Raw genomic sequence first — 17484 nt, 5'->3', positions numbered from 1 at the left:
CCAGAACATTTTGTGTGTCGCCCCATATACAGCGTCTCCAACATTGATAACTGAATGGCTTACACAATGATAGTGATCTTATTTTAGTATTAATCTCTGTATTAGAAACATCATCGTCCCCATCATTATCATCAAAAACAAGGGATAAGAATGAAATTGTCATTATAATAGACCATAAGTGTCATTTTGAAGATAAATGAAGGGAAATTGGGCTAGATTTTGTTCATTTTGACACTAATTTCTGGAATATTTTTCAGGACTATAATTCCAGGATTTCAGTATTGTGCATGCATTACTCTACTGTATATCGTGTGTCTGTGACAGTTGAAATGCACTACTGTGGGACTTAACCTGAACCACAGCAACTACCCCACATCCATAAGGTAAAACTGTAAAGGACGCTCTTGGCAGAACTTTGACACAGGTTAAGTGTCGTCCACCTCATCAAAAATCTTTCATCAGCGTTAATAACAATCCAATATCACTGACTCAGTAACAGTGCTTTAGTTGAAACTCATTCTCATCTCCAGCTTTGCTATGAAATGAAATGAATCACAACAATGCTGCGTGTCTTTTTACTGCAGTGCAGTATAGGACACATTAATCACCAAATAGACAACCACCTTCACCTGCTTACAGCTCACTTGGAGCAGTTTATAATAATTTATCCACAATTTTGCTGTACATAGACAATGACAGTAAAAGCCTATTCTATTCTGTTCTATTCTATAACTACCTGCATATGTACAAGCACAACACAAACATTTATATATAAAATTAATAAAATGTAAATCACAAAAAAGTGTTTTGTCAGCACACCATCTATTGTTCCACATGTTATCGGTGTTTTGTAGTAAAAACTTTGCATAAGGGAAATCTTTACGCTCCACTTCATAAGCTAAAAAAATACTGGCACAGAACATCTGTAGCTGTCACTGCCATATAATCCTCAGCGCTTTTTTACACTTTCTTTGATAATAGTGAAACAGCTCCAGGACTATCTATAATTACACTCATTTCCCCCCACTGTTAGAGGCTCCTTCGTTCTCTACGTGAATTGCATCGTGAGAGAGTACTGCCTGACGAGGGCACATTCAGAAATCTTTGAAACAATATCCTGTTGATATTTCCTTCCTGTGTCAACCCAGCAGTGTGTACAGGAAAAGATTCCCCCCAATTGAGAAAAAATAATGTTAATGGCATGTTGTTGATAACGAAGCTTCAGCTGTGATTATACAAACGACCAGTGAGTGTCTGTAACCTCACACAGAACAGTGAGTGAAGAACAGAGTGGCGAGCAGAGGGAAAGCTCCAGGTTTTCTGTTAAGTAAGAGAGTTCACTTCAACTCCGAGTCAGTTACAGACTGTGAACTAAGCCTCACTGTCAGGTTTTCTTCAACAAACTCTGACTTTCTCTCTGACTCCGCCCCTCCTGCTGCACCTGAACAAACTAGCTGACATTCTGATTCATGAGCATGTTGGCCATCCATTCATAAAGCTGCAATCAAAGCACATAGAGGAGCAAATTATTTTGTAGAAGTTCATGTTTTTAAAAACACTGAAATCCCACTTAGATATCATTTTGCTATTTTGACTACTTGACATGAGCGATTTTGCAAACCTTCAGTCGTCATATGAGGACGAATGAAGGACTGAAAACTAGATTCGGAGCAGTGATTCGGAGATGCTCTTCACCTCACCTTGGTTGTAATGTTACAACCAAGGTGAGGTGAACCAACTTTGTTCAAAGGTATGGTTGTATTGGTTGTACTCTCAGCTTGAAGCTGTCTGGCCATTCTCCTCTGACTTCAAATATCGACAAGGATATATATAGCCATTCACTGTAATCCTATTAGATCAGCAGTTTATGAAATACTCACCCTAGCATGCTTGGTGAAAATAACAATGGCACGTTCAAAGTCTTTTATCTCATCTTTCCTTCTTATTCTGATGTGCCTTTTGAACTTTAGCAGGTCATCTTTACATGTCTAAATGCCAGCAGCACTGGGTATTTTGGCCTTGTCATGTTTCTGTCAGTACTCTTTGTTTTCTCCATATAAAGTTAGTTTTACTGTCAAAAACAAATATTTTAATGCAGAATGTGTACTTTAACTAGTGAATGTGAGACTTTTATATGTAATAAAGATTCTGTGGGGATCTGAGGAATTTCTCTAGACCCCCTCTTTCAGTTGCTCTTCACACCAGTTTGCAGAGGAGGGCGGTAGTGAGCAATGCGAGCTAAATATTGATGTCTTCGTGTAATAATAGAAGGCTGGCTGTGCCGTATTATTCTGCAGGCCCGAGTGATTCCTAAGATATGCCAGCTCAACAGTAATATGGGGCTAGTTGTTTTGCGAGGCATCACAAGCTTAAATTCAGATATTTTTCACTGGAGTTTGGCGGCATGAAAACCGACCTCTACCTAAGTGCGAATACTTGATATTGTCTGTTTTAGTGACTGGCAGTGCAGCATAGTAACTGATAACCTGCCACGCTGTGTTGTCTTTGTGTGTCGTGGATGTGCCCACTCCATGTATGTCGCGCAGCCGCGCTCCCGGGACTGCAGATTCACGAACGCGCACCGTGTTTCAGCACAGACGAGGGACACGAATGAAAGGTAACGGGCTCTGCCGGCATTTCTCCATTCAGCGCTTCAGCGAGCCGCTAGGTTGCTGTGCCCCGCGGCACTGACGGGGGTTATAGCTCGCTTTACGTCGGGGTTTGGTTAAAGGAGCCCGGGGAGCGTTGACAGACACGGAAAGTCCCACAAATCAGTTCGCCGATGTTTGTTAGCAAGACCGCTGCCATTTGAGTAATTCAACTGCTATTAGCGACTTGTTCGGTTGTTTAAGACGCTTTAGGCGTCAGCAGCCAGGGTTTAGTGAGTTTAAATGGACACGTACAGAATGCCATTAAAGTGTAAAACCACAGAGCTTATGGTGGAATTCTAAGTATTTGACAATTAAGCTTTTCGTATCGTACCGTGTGCTACAAGCTGACTAGTCTTGCAGGTTTTCTGACATCTGATAGTTTGAGGGTTGCTAACTGGAGCCTTCAACTCTGACATTTATAGGGCAGCATGCTAGAGCAGTGAAACTGAGCAAGCTGGGCTGTAGCTCCTGCACCTGACCTGGTCAGCACCGTGGCAATTTTTTGACCTGAAGAAAAGAAACTGCAGATAGTCAGTCTGTGCCATTCCAGCTTGATGTAATAAATTGGATGACCTGATGAAGCTGCTTCTGTCTAAAATAATGTGTGTTTTCTTGCTCTCATTTTTCAGGCTGCCTTAAAGTTCCTGTCCTCCGTCCCGGTGTCCCCAAGCAGCAGCCTCACAGATAGGCAAAGCTACCAGCCAGCACGGAGCCTGCTGTAGAGCGTCACCTCATGGAGAATATTTTATCCCATGCTACATCTTATTTTAGACCTCCTGCTGCAAACAACCCTTTACCAGTAGTGTCAGCATCTAGCTGATTCCAGAGGGCCCAGAAACAAGACTCCACTGAAGAACAAATATTATTATTATAATTATTTGCATTGACTGTAATCATGGGGGCTACAGGCTACGGCTACTATCGTTTAGTCATCTTCATTTGCATGTTCATCGGCTACTCGCTCTATTTCTTTAACAGAAAGACCTTCTCATTTGTCATGCCCTCTGTGATGGAGGAGATAGAACTGGACAAAGATGATCTGGGTAAGATGGAAACAATAACAGGATGCTTTTATTTTTTAGGCTGTTGAGTGTAAGGAAAAGCTTCTTTAGCAAGCATTTAAGCCTTTAATCAAGCAGTTGCACAAGCGTTGCTATGTGAAGTGTTTGTTTGATTGCTGCTACACCCACCAGAGTGCTTATTATGTCACTTGCACTGATTTGACCTCAAAATTTCCACTGGGGAGAGTTTTGGTTTAAAAATGGTCCCAAAAAGATAACATTTATAAACATGTCCATCAATTTGTGCTTATTTTGTGGTGTTCACAAAGGGCTGGTCCAACCCACGGCATGAAGAATTTAGAAACAGCTTTACACACGTTCATGTTTCCTGTTGAAAAAGCACATTGGACATGCTTTTTGTTTATTTGTTTATACAAATGATGAATTAGTTCACCTGATAAGAACAGGTCATGTTACACTTCTGAGACTCCACACACAGTTACCTGGATAAGACAAAATCCTGCTCCTCACTCGAGGCCTCTGGGCTGTGGATATTGCATGAGTAATTTCAAAGTGGGAAGGATGTTTTTCCTTCTGTAAATCCACTCAAAAGCTCATCAATTTGTGACTATAGATTATGGTTGGGGAAAAAATTGATAAAACGTAGCATAGTGATATTTTGCATTTCAATACAGGAGCACCAAATGTCAGGGAATGCTATGAACAAGGGGCCTCATCTCATCACCATCCCGAGATAACGTTACACAAGAAAACTGAAATTAAGTCGGCTCAACCAAAACGTCAGCTTTACAAAGCTAGCTCCTAATTCAGAGCAAGCTAATCGCTCAGTCACACAGGTAAAGAAAAAAGTAAAATGTTGTGATACTGAGTTATTAATGTGTATACTTTGTAGCAACCCAAATCTTCTTCAGTAGACAGTTTGCATCATACTGAAATAGCAATCTGCACTGTGTCTCTGCAGGTCTGATCACCAGCAGCCAGACTATGGCCTATGCCATCAGTAAGTTCATCAGCGGCGTGCTGTCAGATAAGATCAGCGCCCGCTGGCTTTTCTCCATTGGCCTTTTCCTGGTAGGGGGCATCAATGTGGTCTTCTCCTGGTCCTCTACTGTATCCATGTTCTCTCTGCTGTGGTTCATCAACGGCCTGGGACAAGGCTGTGGCTGGCCCCCATGTGGGAAAGTGCTCCGCAAGGTAATATCATCCTGTCTGCCACCTCGTGCACCAGTATAAGTGTAATGCTGTCAGCACGCAGGGTGCCCATGATGCTTGTAATGCTTTCGCAACTAGTGAAAAGACATCACTTACAGGGGAGGACTACCTGTATGTTGTGTGTTTGGATTCTTTACTCCGGTGCATTAAACATGTATATTTCCTATTTTATTTGCAGTAATTGGATTCCTTGACATATATAGGACTCACCTTTGGTAGGACTACGGTCCTACAGTCATATGTTCGAGCAAATGCTAATCCATTAGACTCTGAGATACGTTGGAAGGTATCTTAAAGTAAGAAGCTCTCTTAAACGTAGCGGTTAGGAACAGCTGGGCAATAAATAGGCTTTGGCATATGTTCAGCATGTGGCAGGGGATCAGATTACAGGTCAATGTATTTATGGAAGATCCTCAGGAGATGTTTTTGAAGAATAGTAACATTGTTCAGAAGAGTTTCCCATCCCCAGTCAGAGCAAACACGTTTCATCCCTCCAAGTGTGTTCCATACTTGAGTTTACATTCACACGCGATGGAGAAGAAAAAGATTTAAATCAACTTTAAATATTTGCCCAGTAGATTCTGAAGTTACAGGACAATCTTTCAGGGGTACGGTATGAGGACTATTTATGGTCGCGTTTAGGTCGATTACGTCTTGAGGGCGTGTGGCTCTGATGTCAAAAACAGATTACGCTTTTTGTCTGTGCTGTCATTGTGCTACAATTCTGTTGATTATTAGATTTGCAATAATCTCTCTGCACAGCTCACATATAATCTTTTAAGATAAACTGCACTCAGTGACAAATTTAGTTCCATAACTTGTGGGTTGCCTCAGCAAATGGAAAGTAGCTAATATGAGCAATATGTGGTTTCAAGTTGTGCTTAAATAGGCTTTAATATTTGATTCTTTGTGTCTGTTCTCCGTCAGTGGTATGAGCCTTCCCAGTTTGGAACATGGTGGTCTGTGCTGTCCTGCAGCATGAACCTGGCTGGGAGTCTGGGTCCAATCTTGGTCTCAGTGCTGCTGCATTACTACGACTGGAGGACCATCCTGACCATGTCGGGCATTTTCTGTGCTGCCTTCTCATTTGTTTGTCTAGTGTTTGTAAAGAATGAGCCAAAGGATGTGGGCCTGCCCAGCATGGAGGCAGCGGCCAAGAAGGGAGCGAAAGGAGGTGAGAGAACCAAGAACGGAAAGGTCACTTCCTGTGTAGCTTTAAACGATCATCATGTCAGTCACACGGGGACGTGTTCAGGGATGCAAACAACTCACTTGTAAGCTAATTTTCCTCTTTTTTAAGTAGTGACATTATTATCCTGAACCAGTGGATGATGGATGAATCCCTGTCAGAATTCCTACAGTGAATTTCTTTGATGCTCATGAAGGTGAACTGTATTGGACAATTAGAGCAAAAACCTGCTTGCATTGGTATGTGGAGCCAAAGATGGACAGGACTCCCAAAATATGGGAAAACACGTCTCAATAGAGTTACAAATGCATACAGTATGATCTACAAGCATAAACTAAGCTTGTGTGTAATGATTTGTGTGTAACTTATAGGACTCATAGTACATGCTTCAATCCACACACAAATACAAAGCAGCCTGACCACACGTGAAACTATTATACAAAACGCATACATCCAAACCAGAATAAATACTGATCATTTATTAAGGTCAGCTCTGAATCTGATAATTTACACTTTCAAAAACCTTTCTGTGTGTACAAATGTGTAGAACTACATGAAACCTCGCTCTCGCTTGCTCACCAAACCTTAAATACATGTGGACAAACTGATCACGTCGCGTGCCCACGTGGGGTTTCGAGGCACGTTTAATGCTGCCGGCATTGCAAAGATTCACAAAGGTAAGCTGGGTTCAAGTCCCAGTGTGAAACAGACGTGGACAAATCATTACTTGTGGATATCGTACACATTTGCAACCCATATGGAAAGCATATTTTTTTCATGTGCACATAAGTGTCATAATGGCAGATTTTTTTGCCAGATCTGCAGCTCTGTAGTACAGAGACCTCTGGCGGATGCTTAGTGTTCTGAGCTTGGCTCATAGCTGCTCACTAGCTTTCAGGTTTGGGTCAACTTATATCCAAGTGAGGCATCAGAAGTTTACACCAGCAGAACTTTGATCCTCTGCAGGCGATGAACACAGTGTACAGCTGAATGCTAACATTTCACTCACAACTGTGCCCATTAGCTCTTTTTGCTGCAGTAGCTATTACTGTAAAAATATTTTTCTCTTTCTCACTGTCTGTAAACTTCGTACTGTAGATGTTACTCTCACTTGCTGGTACGCTTATACTCACCAGCCACTTTGTTAGGTACACCTGTTCAATTGCTAGTTAAAATAAATATCTAATCAGCCGGTCACATGACAGCAGCTCACTGCATTTAGGTATGTATTTTTGAGGGATCAAGCAGTAAAGGCATAGAGGACACAGGAAAAATGTCTTCATGGTGTGTTTTTATTCCACACCAAAGTTCAAAATATAATTAATGGGCCCATAAAAGAGGTCAACTAAATACAACTCTGCTCAAAAAGTAACATAAAAGTAACTAAGCAAACAAAATATACAGAATTAACTCACAGACTGACTTAAACGCAAAGACACAGGCGGGTAACTTTTTATAGTGGTTTGGCCAAATCATTTAGACACAATAGAGGAAACCGAATTAAACATGAAGACTATCTAAGCACAAATTAACTTAACCAAACCTAAAACACCCACCTTGTTTGTAGGGGGTGTGGTTGGCTTTCATAGTCCTCGGCCCTTGGCCACGCCTTTTGCCCAAAGAGAAAACTCAAAAGAAAGAGAAACATAATTAATATAACAGAATCACACAGTGCTAATATGTGCACGCTTCATAACGTCACTGTTAGGTTTAAGTAAATAAATGAATGAATGACATTCCTGAAATAAATGTTTAAACACAAAAAACTAATGAGGTGAGTGTCTGGACTGATTGTTACCAACATGTGGTTGAGGCCATCACAGTAGTCAAATCAAATCAAATCACTTTTATTGTCACATCACATGTGCAGGTACATTGGTACAGCACATGTGAGTGAAATTCTTGTGTGCGAGCTTCACAAGCAACAGAGTTGTGCAAAATACAATAATGTAAACAAGCAAAATACAAGAATGGCTACATCTGAAACTAATAAATATATGTACAATATATAATAGTATATGCATTTCTGGATGTGTATACTAAATATTTTTCTACGTGTGTGTGTGTGTGTGTGTGTGTGTGTGTGTGTGTACACATATTTTACAAATTAAATAGAGTAAACAATAAATAGAATATATAAAATAAAATATACAGAGTGAGACATGTGCAAAACAGTGGCATTACTGTACAGTATGGAGTGCATAATGTTAAAGTTCCAGTAGTGAAGCTGAGGTGTCTATGAAGTGTTCAGCAGTCTGATGGCCTGATGGAAAAAGCTGTCTCTCAGTCTGCTGGTACGGGACCGGATGCTGCAGAACCTCCTTCCTGATGGAAGCAGTCTGAACAGTTTATGGCTGGGGTGACTGGAGTCCTTGATGATCCTCCCCGCTTTCCTCAGGCACCGCTTCCTGTAGATGTCTTGGAGGGAGGGAAGCTCACCTCCAATTATCCGTTCAGAGCACCGCACTACTCGCTGGAGAGCTTTGCAGTTGTAGGCGGTGCTGTTGCCATACCAGGTGGTGATGCATCCAGTGAGGATGCTCTCAATGGCACAGTGATAGAAGGTCCTGAGGATGCGGGGGCTCATGCCGAATCTTTTCAGTCTCCTGAGAAAGAAGAGGCGCTGCTGCGCCTTCTTCACTGTTTTGTTTGTGTGTACTGACCACGTAAGATCCTCAGCCAGATGTACACCAAGGAACCGGAAGCTGCTCACTCTCTCCACAGCAGCGCCGCTGATGGTGATGGGGGTGTGTACTTCTCTGCACCTCCGGAAGTCCACTATCAACTCCTTTGTCTTTGCGACGTTGAGGGTGAGATGGTTGTCTTGACACCAGTGGGTCAGGGTGCTGACCTCCTCCCTGTAAGCTGTCTCATCACTGTTGGTGATAAGACCCACCACTGTAGTGTCGTCCGCAAACTTCACAATGATGTTGGAGTTGTTAGTGGCTGTGCAGTCGTAGGTGTAGAGTGAGTACAGGAGAGGGCTCAGTACACACCCCTGTGGAGCACCAGTGTTCAGTGTGATGGGGGATGAGGTGATGCTGCCCAGTCTGACCACTTGGTGTCTGTCAGACAGGAAGCTAAGGATCCAGCTGCAGAGGGAGCTGCTCAGTCCTAGATCCTGCAGTTTCCTGTCCAGCTTCGAGGGAACGATGGTATTGAATGCTGAGCTGTAATCTACAAACAGCATTCTCACATACGTGTCTCTCTTCTCCAGGTGTGACAGGGCAGTATGTAGTGTCAGGGCTATGGCATCATCAGTGGACCTGTTGTGGCGGTATGCGAACTGTAGAGGGTCCAGTGAGTCGGGTAGTGAGGGGCACCTGCTAAAGGTTGAAATTGAGCATCAGAATGGGAAAGAAGTGGTTTAATTGACTTTAAACATGGCACAGTTGTTGGTCCGAGACGAGTTGGTCTGAGTATTTTCAGAAATCGCTGAACTGCTGGGATCTTTCTGCACAATCCTCACAGAATGGTGAGAAGAAGAGAAAATATCCAGTGAGCGGCAGTTCTCTGGATAGATGTGGGAATTCAAAGGCGAATGCTCAGACTGATCCAATAGGAACGCTTCAGTAACTCAACCACTCGTTACAACCAAGTTATGTCGAACATGTGACTTGTCATCAGAAGCTGAAAAACTCTCCGTTTCTGTTGTGACATTCAGATGTAAGGTCAGAATTTGGTGTAAACATCATGAAAGCATGGCTTCATCCTGCTTTGGATGAGCAGTCTGGAGGTCCCTTTCTTGACACACTTTGTATGTTAGCACCAATTGATCATTGTTTAAATGCCACAGTTGCTGAATATGTCCATCCCTTTATGACCATACCATGTGACAGGCATGCTTTGTAGAATAATTGAAAAAACTTCATTCTTTACATTATTTGGACTGTTAAGTATTCATGAGCTCTTTTTGTGTCCGTGCTCACCAGGAAGCAGTGAAAGCACCCTGAGTGAATTCCTCCTGTCTCCTTTCCTGTGGGTGCTGTCTCTGGGTTACTTGGTGGTGTTTGGAGTGAAGACGGCTGCCACCGACTGGGGACAGCTGTTCCTCATGCAGGAGAAAGGCCAGACTGCTCTCATGGGTGCGTGTGTTCATTGTTGCTTCCCACATAGTTTTCACGTCATCTGACTGGTTGTGGGTGATGACGGAAGCTCTGTTGCTAACAGGCAGTACCTACATGAGTGCCTTGGAGGTTGGAGGCTTTGTGGGCAGCCTTACGTCAGGCTTCATTTCAGACAGAGCTGTGGCTCGGGTGAGTAACCGATAGGAGTTGAATTAAAACAACTTGGGTCAGTTAAAGGGATTCTTGAACAAGCATACGAGTAGCGATTGGTTAAGTGGATTAGTTAGCTCAACTATTTCAAATAATTAAAGGCTTGAATGAGCCTTTAAAAAGTTTAAGCAAAAAGCTCTACTAAAAGTAACGGAAATAACCATAAGTTATGTAATATTAACAAAGAAATAGTTGGAATTCTCTGCTTAAGGTATCACTGGTATTTGAAATTCATTAAAAAACAAATTCTTCGAAAGCTAACAGAAATGGATAGACACTTGAAATCTTATTATTGCCAAACTGTGAATAAAAGTAGTAAATATTTTGCTAAACATTTGGCTAGCAATTAAATTGTTAGCCAAGTATGAATTAACAGTTAGCAAATATAGCAAATACAGAAAAAATGTAGTTTATTTCACAGTTTCTGATGCCTAAACTATAAATACACTGCACACTATTTCCCCCAAAATCCTTCTCCAGCAAGCCTCTCGGCTGTGAGTGGGAGTTCCCACTCAGCACAGCCACACAGTCGGACTGTAGCTACATTGTAACAGCAAACCCCTCTGAAACCTTAGAATGTAACTTACCTATGGTTACATTTCATCTAAGGCCCTCTTTAACCTACTGCTATGAATCTTTGTAGAGTTCAGGATGCACAGGCCAATCCAATAGTTAAATGGACTGGTTCTTTACTTGAGCACTGAAAGCACTGTGTCGACACAGACACAGCTGGTGACATTTCTGGAAGGTGCACATCAGGTTACCGGGGATGTAGCAGGATATTTACACAATAAGTGCAAAGCCCAACACCGTAACCTGACGTGCACCTCCATAGAAATGTAACTGCACTGCGTGTCAATGCAGCTCGCAACTATTGCGACTGGCCTGTTCAGTGATGTTGAGTCCTCCTGTGCATTTGTGGCTACATTTTCACCACAGTTTGATTTTATGAGTGAGAGAATAAGCAGGGTTAGGGTTGATTTCAAATTAACATACTGCTCGAATTTTCCAAGGTTGAAGTCTGACTTTTTTTAAAAAAATTATTATTATTTATTTAGGTTTTAGACTTAAACCTGGTTTTGATACATCACATGTTTCAGTATGAAGGGTGTTGATTTTAGTGTTTTGCTCCTTTCTTTGCCTTTTTCTAGAAAGGCTTGGGCACCCATGGCAACCCTCGCCATGGCCTGCTTATTGTCATGATGGCTGGCATGTATGTGTCAATGTACCTCTTCAGAGTGACCATCACACCTGAAATCCCAAAGGTAATTCATCATTTTGTAATCCACGTGAAATGTATACCTTTCAGTCCTCAAAAAACTCTAAGAGTAAATGTCTTTGTTCAGGAGCCTCCACTTTGGGTCCAAGTCATTCATCCTGTATCCGTCCTCATTGGTGTGTCAGAGAAAGAGGTATGCTCCGGAAAGAATCATTCCATGTGAATAAAAACAATGTAGCTACTTATCAAAAGGCTAGCTGGTGAGTTGTTCTGAACAGCGAGCATAGCGGCTCTATGTTGTTCTCTACAGCAGACTCAGACACACTACCCAGTGTTACAGTGCCATCCACTGACTATTTCTGGGAAGAGATGTGGGTTACACTCCGGCCCAGCAGGGGGCCAGTTAGGGCCCAGTTACCCGTTCAGCTTGCAGTGATGGAAACCCTGAAGCTGATGAAGAAAAAGGCATTTATTAGTCTGTGGAACTGGGACAATAGATGTTTAATGGCAAATGTTGTTGGTGTTTAACACCTGTACCTTTAAAAGAAACTGCTTCTGAAGCAAACTGTGTTGCATAAAATAAATTTTCAAGCTTGCAACATTTGGGATTTCATTTGGGAAAATCAGCATTTGGACAAACTCAACCAAAATATGTCTTTTTACCTTTTTACCCGTTCACTTTAAAAGAGTTCATTCTCTTTTGAGCTTCAAATGAACTTTAAGATTCACCTAAAGGTTTAAAAATGTCCCATTTTCAGTATCGGTACCTGTGGACACCGTAGAAAATTATTTTTCCACCAGAAGGCTTTTATTTTATGTATGTTTTCTCTCATTCACAGATTTGGATCCTCTTGCTTGGTGCCATGTTTGGATTTTCTTCTTATGGACCAGTCGCCCTGTTCGGGGTGATAGCCAGTGAAAGTGCTCCTTCAAACTTCTGTGGAACATCTCATGCTGTTGTAGCTCTAATGGCTAACGGTGAGCTGCAGTAAAATCATTGTCATGTTTCAGGTTTTGACCCTTTGATATGAACACACAAGCTTTCTTTTTGTTGCAGTGGGAGCTTTCATGGCAGGGCTGCCCTTCAGCACTATTGCCAAGCAGCACAGCTGGGACGTGGCGTTCTGGGTAGCTGAGGTGATAATGGGCGTCACCACCATCGGATTCTTCCTTGTACGTAACATGCGCACCAAAATGGGACGGATCACAGAGAAAGTGGACTAAAGTCCCTGTTGGTACTGCTGGTGACTCTATATGCAAAATACCGCACATTAATACAGATCCAGCTTGACCAGCCAAAACAAGACTAATCATGAAATCTTTGACGGCATCCTCAGGGCTGATGCCGATCATGGAATCACTTATTTAGTCCCAGGTAATCCCACATGCATGGATTAATATTAAAGTGCACAAAGGTCCTGTAGATCCATGCTCATCAAAAGCTTCTGTTTTAACACTTCAACTTAATCAGCCAATCAATAGAAAAAGTTTCTCATATCGATGTGCTTACAAATGGTCTAAAGATGTATGTTTCAGAAAACATACCGACACCAAAGTATCAAAAGCTGTGAGTCGGTTTTCTTGAGTTGAACCGTATGTAGAGCCCATTTTCACATCCTGCCTACAGTGCAGGTCGTTTCTGTTTAACACAGTGAATGTTGACTGAAGGGTCTGTACATTAAAGGTAACATTGTTCACTTATACCTCAAGTATTTGTAAAACTTCTTTTCATTAACGTGTTCACTGACATGAAGCATTTGGAGACCGTATTTTTCTACACAGTCGTTTGCTAAATGATAGTTTGTTCTCTGGTTATGTCAGCTTTTCTGATCTGGGGCCTGTTCTTCGTACCTCGCTAAGTAAGTTAGCTGGATTAGATTGTTGACGATTTCGCGTGATCCTGGATCGTTCGGTTCCCCAAAGCCCATCCGGGACTTGCTGTCATAGCAACAGAGCCGTAAGCGTAAACCTGCTGGGGAGCAGGTTTACTTTATGTAAACAGGATTAGATCGCGGCCACGCAGGTATGTCCGCGTCATTCATACGAAAGCAACAGCGATATTCCACCACTGTTTCACCATAAATAAATAACATCAATGTAACTAAAGACAATGCAGCACCTGATCCATTTATTGATTTCATACAGGTCATTTCCTAAAAAAGGGAAATGTACTATTAACATTCTATTACATGTATGTGATTATTACAGATTTAATTCATATTTCAGAGTAGTAATTGTAAATTACTTCGTGTAATCAAGATGGGAGACCACGGCTATAAAAGCGAAGGTGGATTTGGGAAGTCTGTCGCAGCCATGTCCTGTCCGTATACGCGAGCCACCCATTGCGGAAGGTGCAAGATTGATAAGGAGAGTCCTCAGAATTCAGCGTATATTGCGGGACAGACAGGATCCTTTAGCTCAGCGCGACAGTGTGCTCATAGAGAGATATCGATTTTCCCGTGAGGGTATTATTCACTTAACCAACTTGTTGACAAGGGGGTGCAGGACCACCACCTGTCTTTTGTTGCTCTGCCCTTTTCTTGGTTGCTGTTATAAACAAACAGAGTATTCCAGGGTCTCTTTCCAAGAGACTAAAAGCAATATAAGTGATAAATATTACCATTCTGTAGAATATTCTTATATTTCACTTTTACTTGTTCCCATGTTCTAGTGGGTCCTGTCGTGGCTCTAATGTGACAGAGGATAAAATATAACATATTATAATATAATGTAATATAATATTGGATAATATAGTGTAATATAATAAATCTACCCTACCGCCTACTGGTGTTGGCCAGAGGGGCCGATGGTGCAATATGGCAGCCTGGCTTCTGTCAGTCTGCCCCAGGGCAGCTGTGGCTACAACCGTAGCTGCCTCCACCAGTGTGTGAATGTGAGAGTGACTGAATAGTGGCATTGTAAAACGCTTTGGGTGCCTTGAAGAGCGCTATATAAATCCACTCCATTATTATTGTTATTATTGAATTACTTACGAGTTTGATTTGTCAGCAACTTTCTGCCAGCCCTCTCTCCTTGCTTTTGCAGCCTTTGCAGTGTTCCCTTGCGTTTTAATTAAACTCTGAAACTCCTGAAATCCCTCACTCAAGAGTTCTTGCTCTGCTGCCGAAAAATACCGAGCGCGCTCCTTCGACATTTTCGCCGACCAATCAAAGGGTTGCCGATCAATGTTTCTACTATCGATGCGTAGCCCCTGTTGGGCCACCCAGTGATCTCACATTACTTCATCCAGCTATACTAATCGTCAACAACAGGTGTGTTCGGGGAACCGGAATAGCGAGCTCAGAGTTAGCGCGATGATTTGGTCTTGGATGTTTCATTTGATCTTGGATGTAGTAAGCGACGTACGAAGCACAGGGCCCTGGCATGTTTATTTATTTGTTTTTAGAACAGATAAATACAGATGATAATGTCACTGCCATTGTAGTTTTGTGGAGCAGATTTCTTAATTTTTGGGATAAACAAAGTACATATCATCTGGACTATAAACTGTTAATAAAATCTCTCGACCACCTGATCTTTGTCAACTGAAAGGTTACAGCACGTGTTGCTTTGCCATGTCTTACTGGAGTTGTGCTGGTTTTCAAAGAGGTAAAGATCTAATAAAAGCTTCATTTTCTTTATCTACAAAGTGTTGTTGACCTTTGCACCTTCAGTGTCTGACAGGTAAAAGTCCAAAAAACGGGCAGGAACAAATGCGGAGTAAAAACAGACGCCTTTGCTTGAATGAATACATAAAGGGATGGACGTGGTCTGCAAAAAGCCCCCAATCCAAGTGTTACCAGTTTGAATCCCACCTGATCCCTCGAAGAACAATAAGTACACACAGCCATTACATTTAATGATAACCCAAGGTTTAATTTAAATAGAGTGAGTTAGAGCAAAGACACGTTTGTAAGTATTTCTAAATGGTGGGATGTGGGAATGCTTTCATACTTACTGATTTATTTATTTATTTTAATGAGTGAACCAGATAGCAGCTGCTTGAGTTTGGAGAATAATTTGTGGATAATTGGAAGAAAAAAATAATACTAAAAATGGGATGATATTAAAAATAAGAAGTCTTGGTAAACGTTTAACTATGACTCTGAACCAGGGCTACCTGTGGTACATTTCAGTTCTTTACTTGTTCCACATGTTGTCACATTACAACCTTATTTTATTTACAGCCATATTTTGAGTGACGGTAGACACCAGTAACAGTTTGAGCTGATATAATTTTGGTGAGAATCGGGTAAAGGTCGGTCCTAACCCAAATTCGAGAATCGGGTAAAAACTTTTTTTTTTAATGAGTCGTCTTCAAACTTGACAATGATACATGAGGCCTTGGGGGACATGCGTACTTAGGATGGCTAAGCATTTGACTTTGACCTTCACTGTTGGTGCCCAAGGTCAAAGTTGATCTTGGAAAAACAAAATGCCAAGAAACCATATCGAACGTAATTTACATGTCAGATGTTTCTACAATTTGATTGGACTCCACCTGTGGTATATTCAGTTGTCTGCACATGATTTCATGAGATACACACCAGTCTATTTAAAGTCCAACAACACATGTCAGAGCAAAAACAAAGACATGAAGTCCAAGGAATTGTCTGCAGACTTCAGAAACAGGATTGTTTCGAGGCACAGATCTGGAAAGAGGTACAAAAGATTTCTGCAGCATTGAAGGTCCCAGTGAGCACAGTGTCCTCCATCATCCATAAACGGGAGAAATTTGGATTCAACAAGACTCTTCCTAGAGCTGGATACTGGCCAATCTGAGTACTTAAGGTAGAAGGGCATTAGTGAGGTGGCCAAGAACCCAAGGAAAACCTTAAAGGTTCATCTTCCAACAGGACAACAACCCTAAGCACACAGCCAAGATAACAAAGGAGTGGCTTCAGGTCCTTGACTGCCCCAGCGAGAGCCCAGACTCTGTGCACTGACACTCCCCATCCAACCTGAGCCTGAGAGGTTCTGCAAAGAACAATGTGAGAACCTGCCCAAAAATAGGTGTGGCCAAGCGTGTAGCTTCATACTCAAAAAGACTTAATGCTATAATAGTTAAGTATTGAGCAACTACTGTGAATATTTATATATGGTATATTTTGTTGTTTTTATGCATTTGCAAAAATTTCAAACTAACCTTTTCCACTTTTTCATAATGGGGTGTTGTGGTTAATTTTGAGGTTAAAAATGAATTGAATCCATTTTGGAATAAGGCTGTAACATGACCAAATGTGGAACAAGCTGCGATATTATTTGCAGTATTCTTTTAACCACAAGGTTCAGAGGTGAAGGTTTAGGGTAGTATGCAGTGAGAATGTATGAAAAAATAAAGCCATCAAATTATGTTTCACTGATTATATGTTGTTTTTTTTAACTTTCAAAAGTGTGAATGAACATGAGGAACAAAGGTGAATTACTCGCAACAGGAAAAATAAGAAAATATGCTAATAATTAACTTTCAAACGTAGTTGTTAACCGAGGATAGGAAAGGATTAGTAGTGTAACTGCTGTCCCATATGGAGGTAAAAAAATTAAATGAAGGTGTGGTCCTTAACAAATGTGTGCCAAGGTAACACACAGTAACACAACAATGAGAAAAAAAGAGGAAGGCACAGAGATAACTAAGGTAAAGGAAGTAACTTGTGGAAACAGGAATAGAAATATTTACCGTGAACAGAACTTTTTGTAGATTTAAAAAAATTATGTAATTGTAAATTTTCATGCCAGCAGCACATCTCAAAAAAAGCTGGGACGGGGGCCATGTTTACCACTGTGTATTGTCCCCTCTTCTTTGAACAACAAACTTCTGGGATCAAACTTCTGGGAGTGGGGAACTCCCAGAAGACTAGCTTGACTTTTGGGAGATGTTGTGCTAGTCTTGTCTGATATAGGATTTTAGCTTGGT

General features: G+C 41.6%; 1 protein-coding gene and 1 long non-coding RNA gene across 9 annotated transcripts in view; both read left to right on the top strand.

Moving 5' to 3' along the window:
• LOC309715837 (glucose-6-phosphate exchanger SLC37A4-like) overlaps positions 1-15105 on the top strand; it is a 41675-nt gene extending 26570 nt beyond the window's left edge. For 2 of the 8 annotated variants that reach the window (XM_082549269.1, XM_082549268.1), the window contains exons 2-10: positions 3281-3694; positions 4635-4867; positions 5813-6059; positions 10007-10159; positions 10245-10330; positions 11503-11616; positions 11698-11763; positions 12410-12548; positions 12628-15105. In XM_082549269.1, coding sequence (XP_082405395.1) covers positions 3547-3694; positions 4635-4867; positions 5813-6059; positions 10007-10159; positions 10245-10330; positions 11503-11616; positions 11698-11763; positions 12410-12548; positions 12628-12794 — 1353 coding nt within the window. In that variant the 5' untranslated portion in view covers positions 3281-3546 and the 3' untranslated portion in view covers positions 12795-15105. The other 6 variants (XM_082549265.1, XM_082549263.1, XM_082549266.1 and 3 more) reach the window with 6 other exon arrangements.
• LOC309715838 lies at positions 6068-7808 on the top strand. Its single transcript, XR_014279324.1, has 2 exons — positions 6068-6560; positions 7415-7808. It is a non-coding gene; the product is annotated as an uncharacterized lncRNA (long non-coding RNA).
• Positions 15106-17484: the final 2379 nt, after the last annotated feature.

The sequence above is a fragment of the Aulonocara stuartgranti genome (assembly GCF_965226115.1).
Source record: "Aulonocara stuartgranti genome assembly, chromosome: 10".
NCBI classification, from domain to species: Eukaryota; Metazoa; Chordata; class Actinopteri; order Cichliformes; family Cichlidae; genus Aulonocara; species Aulonocara stuartgranti.
Note: the sequence above shows the minus strand (reverse complement) of the source record. Positions and strands in the feature narration are given on the sequence as shown.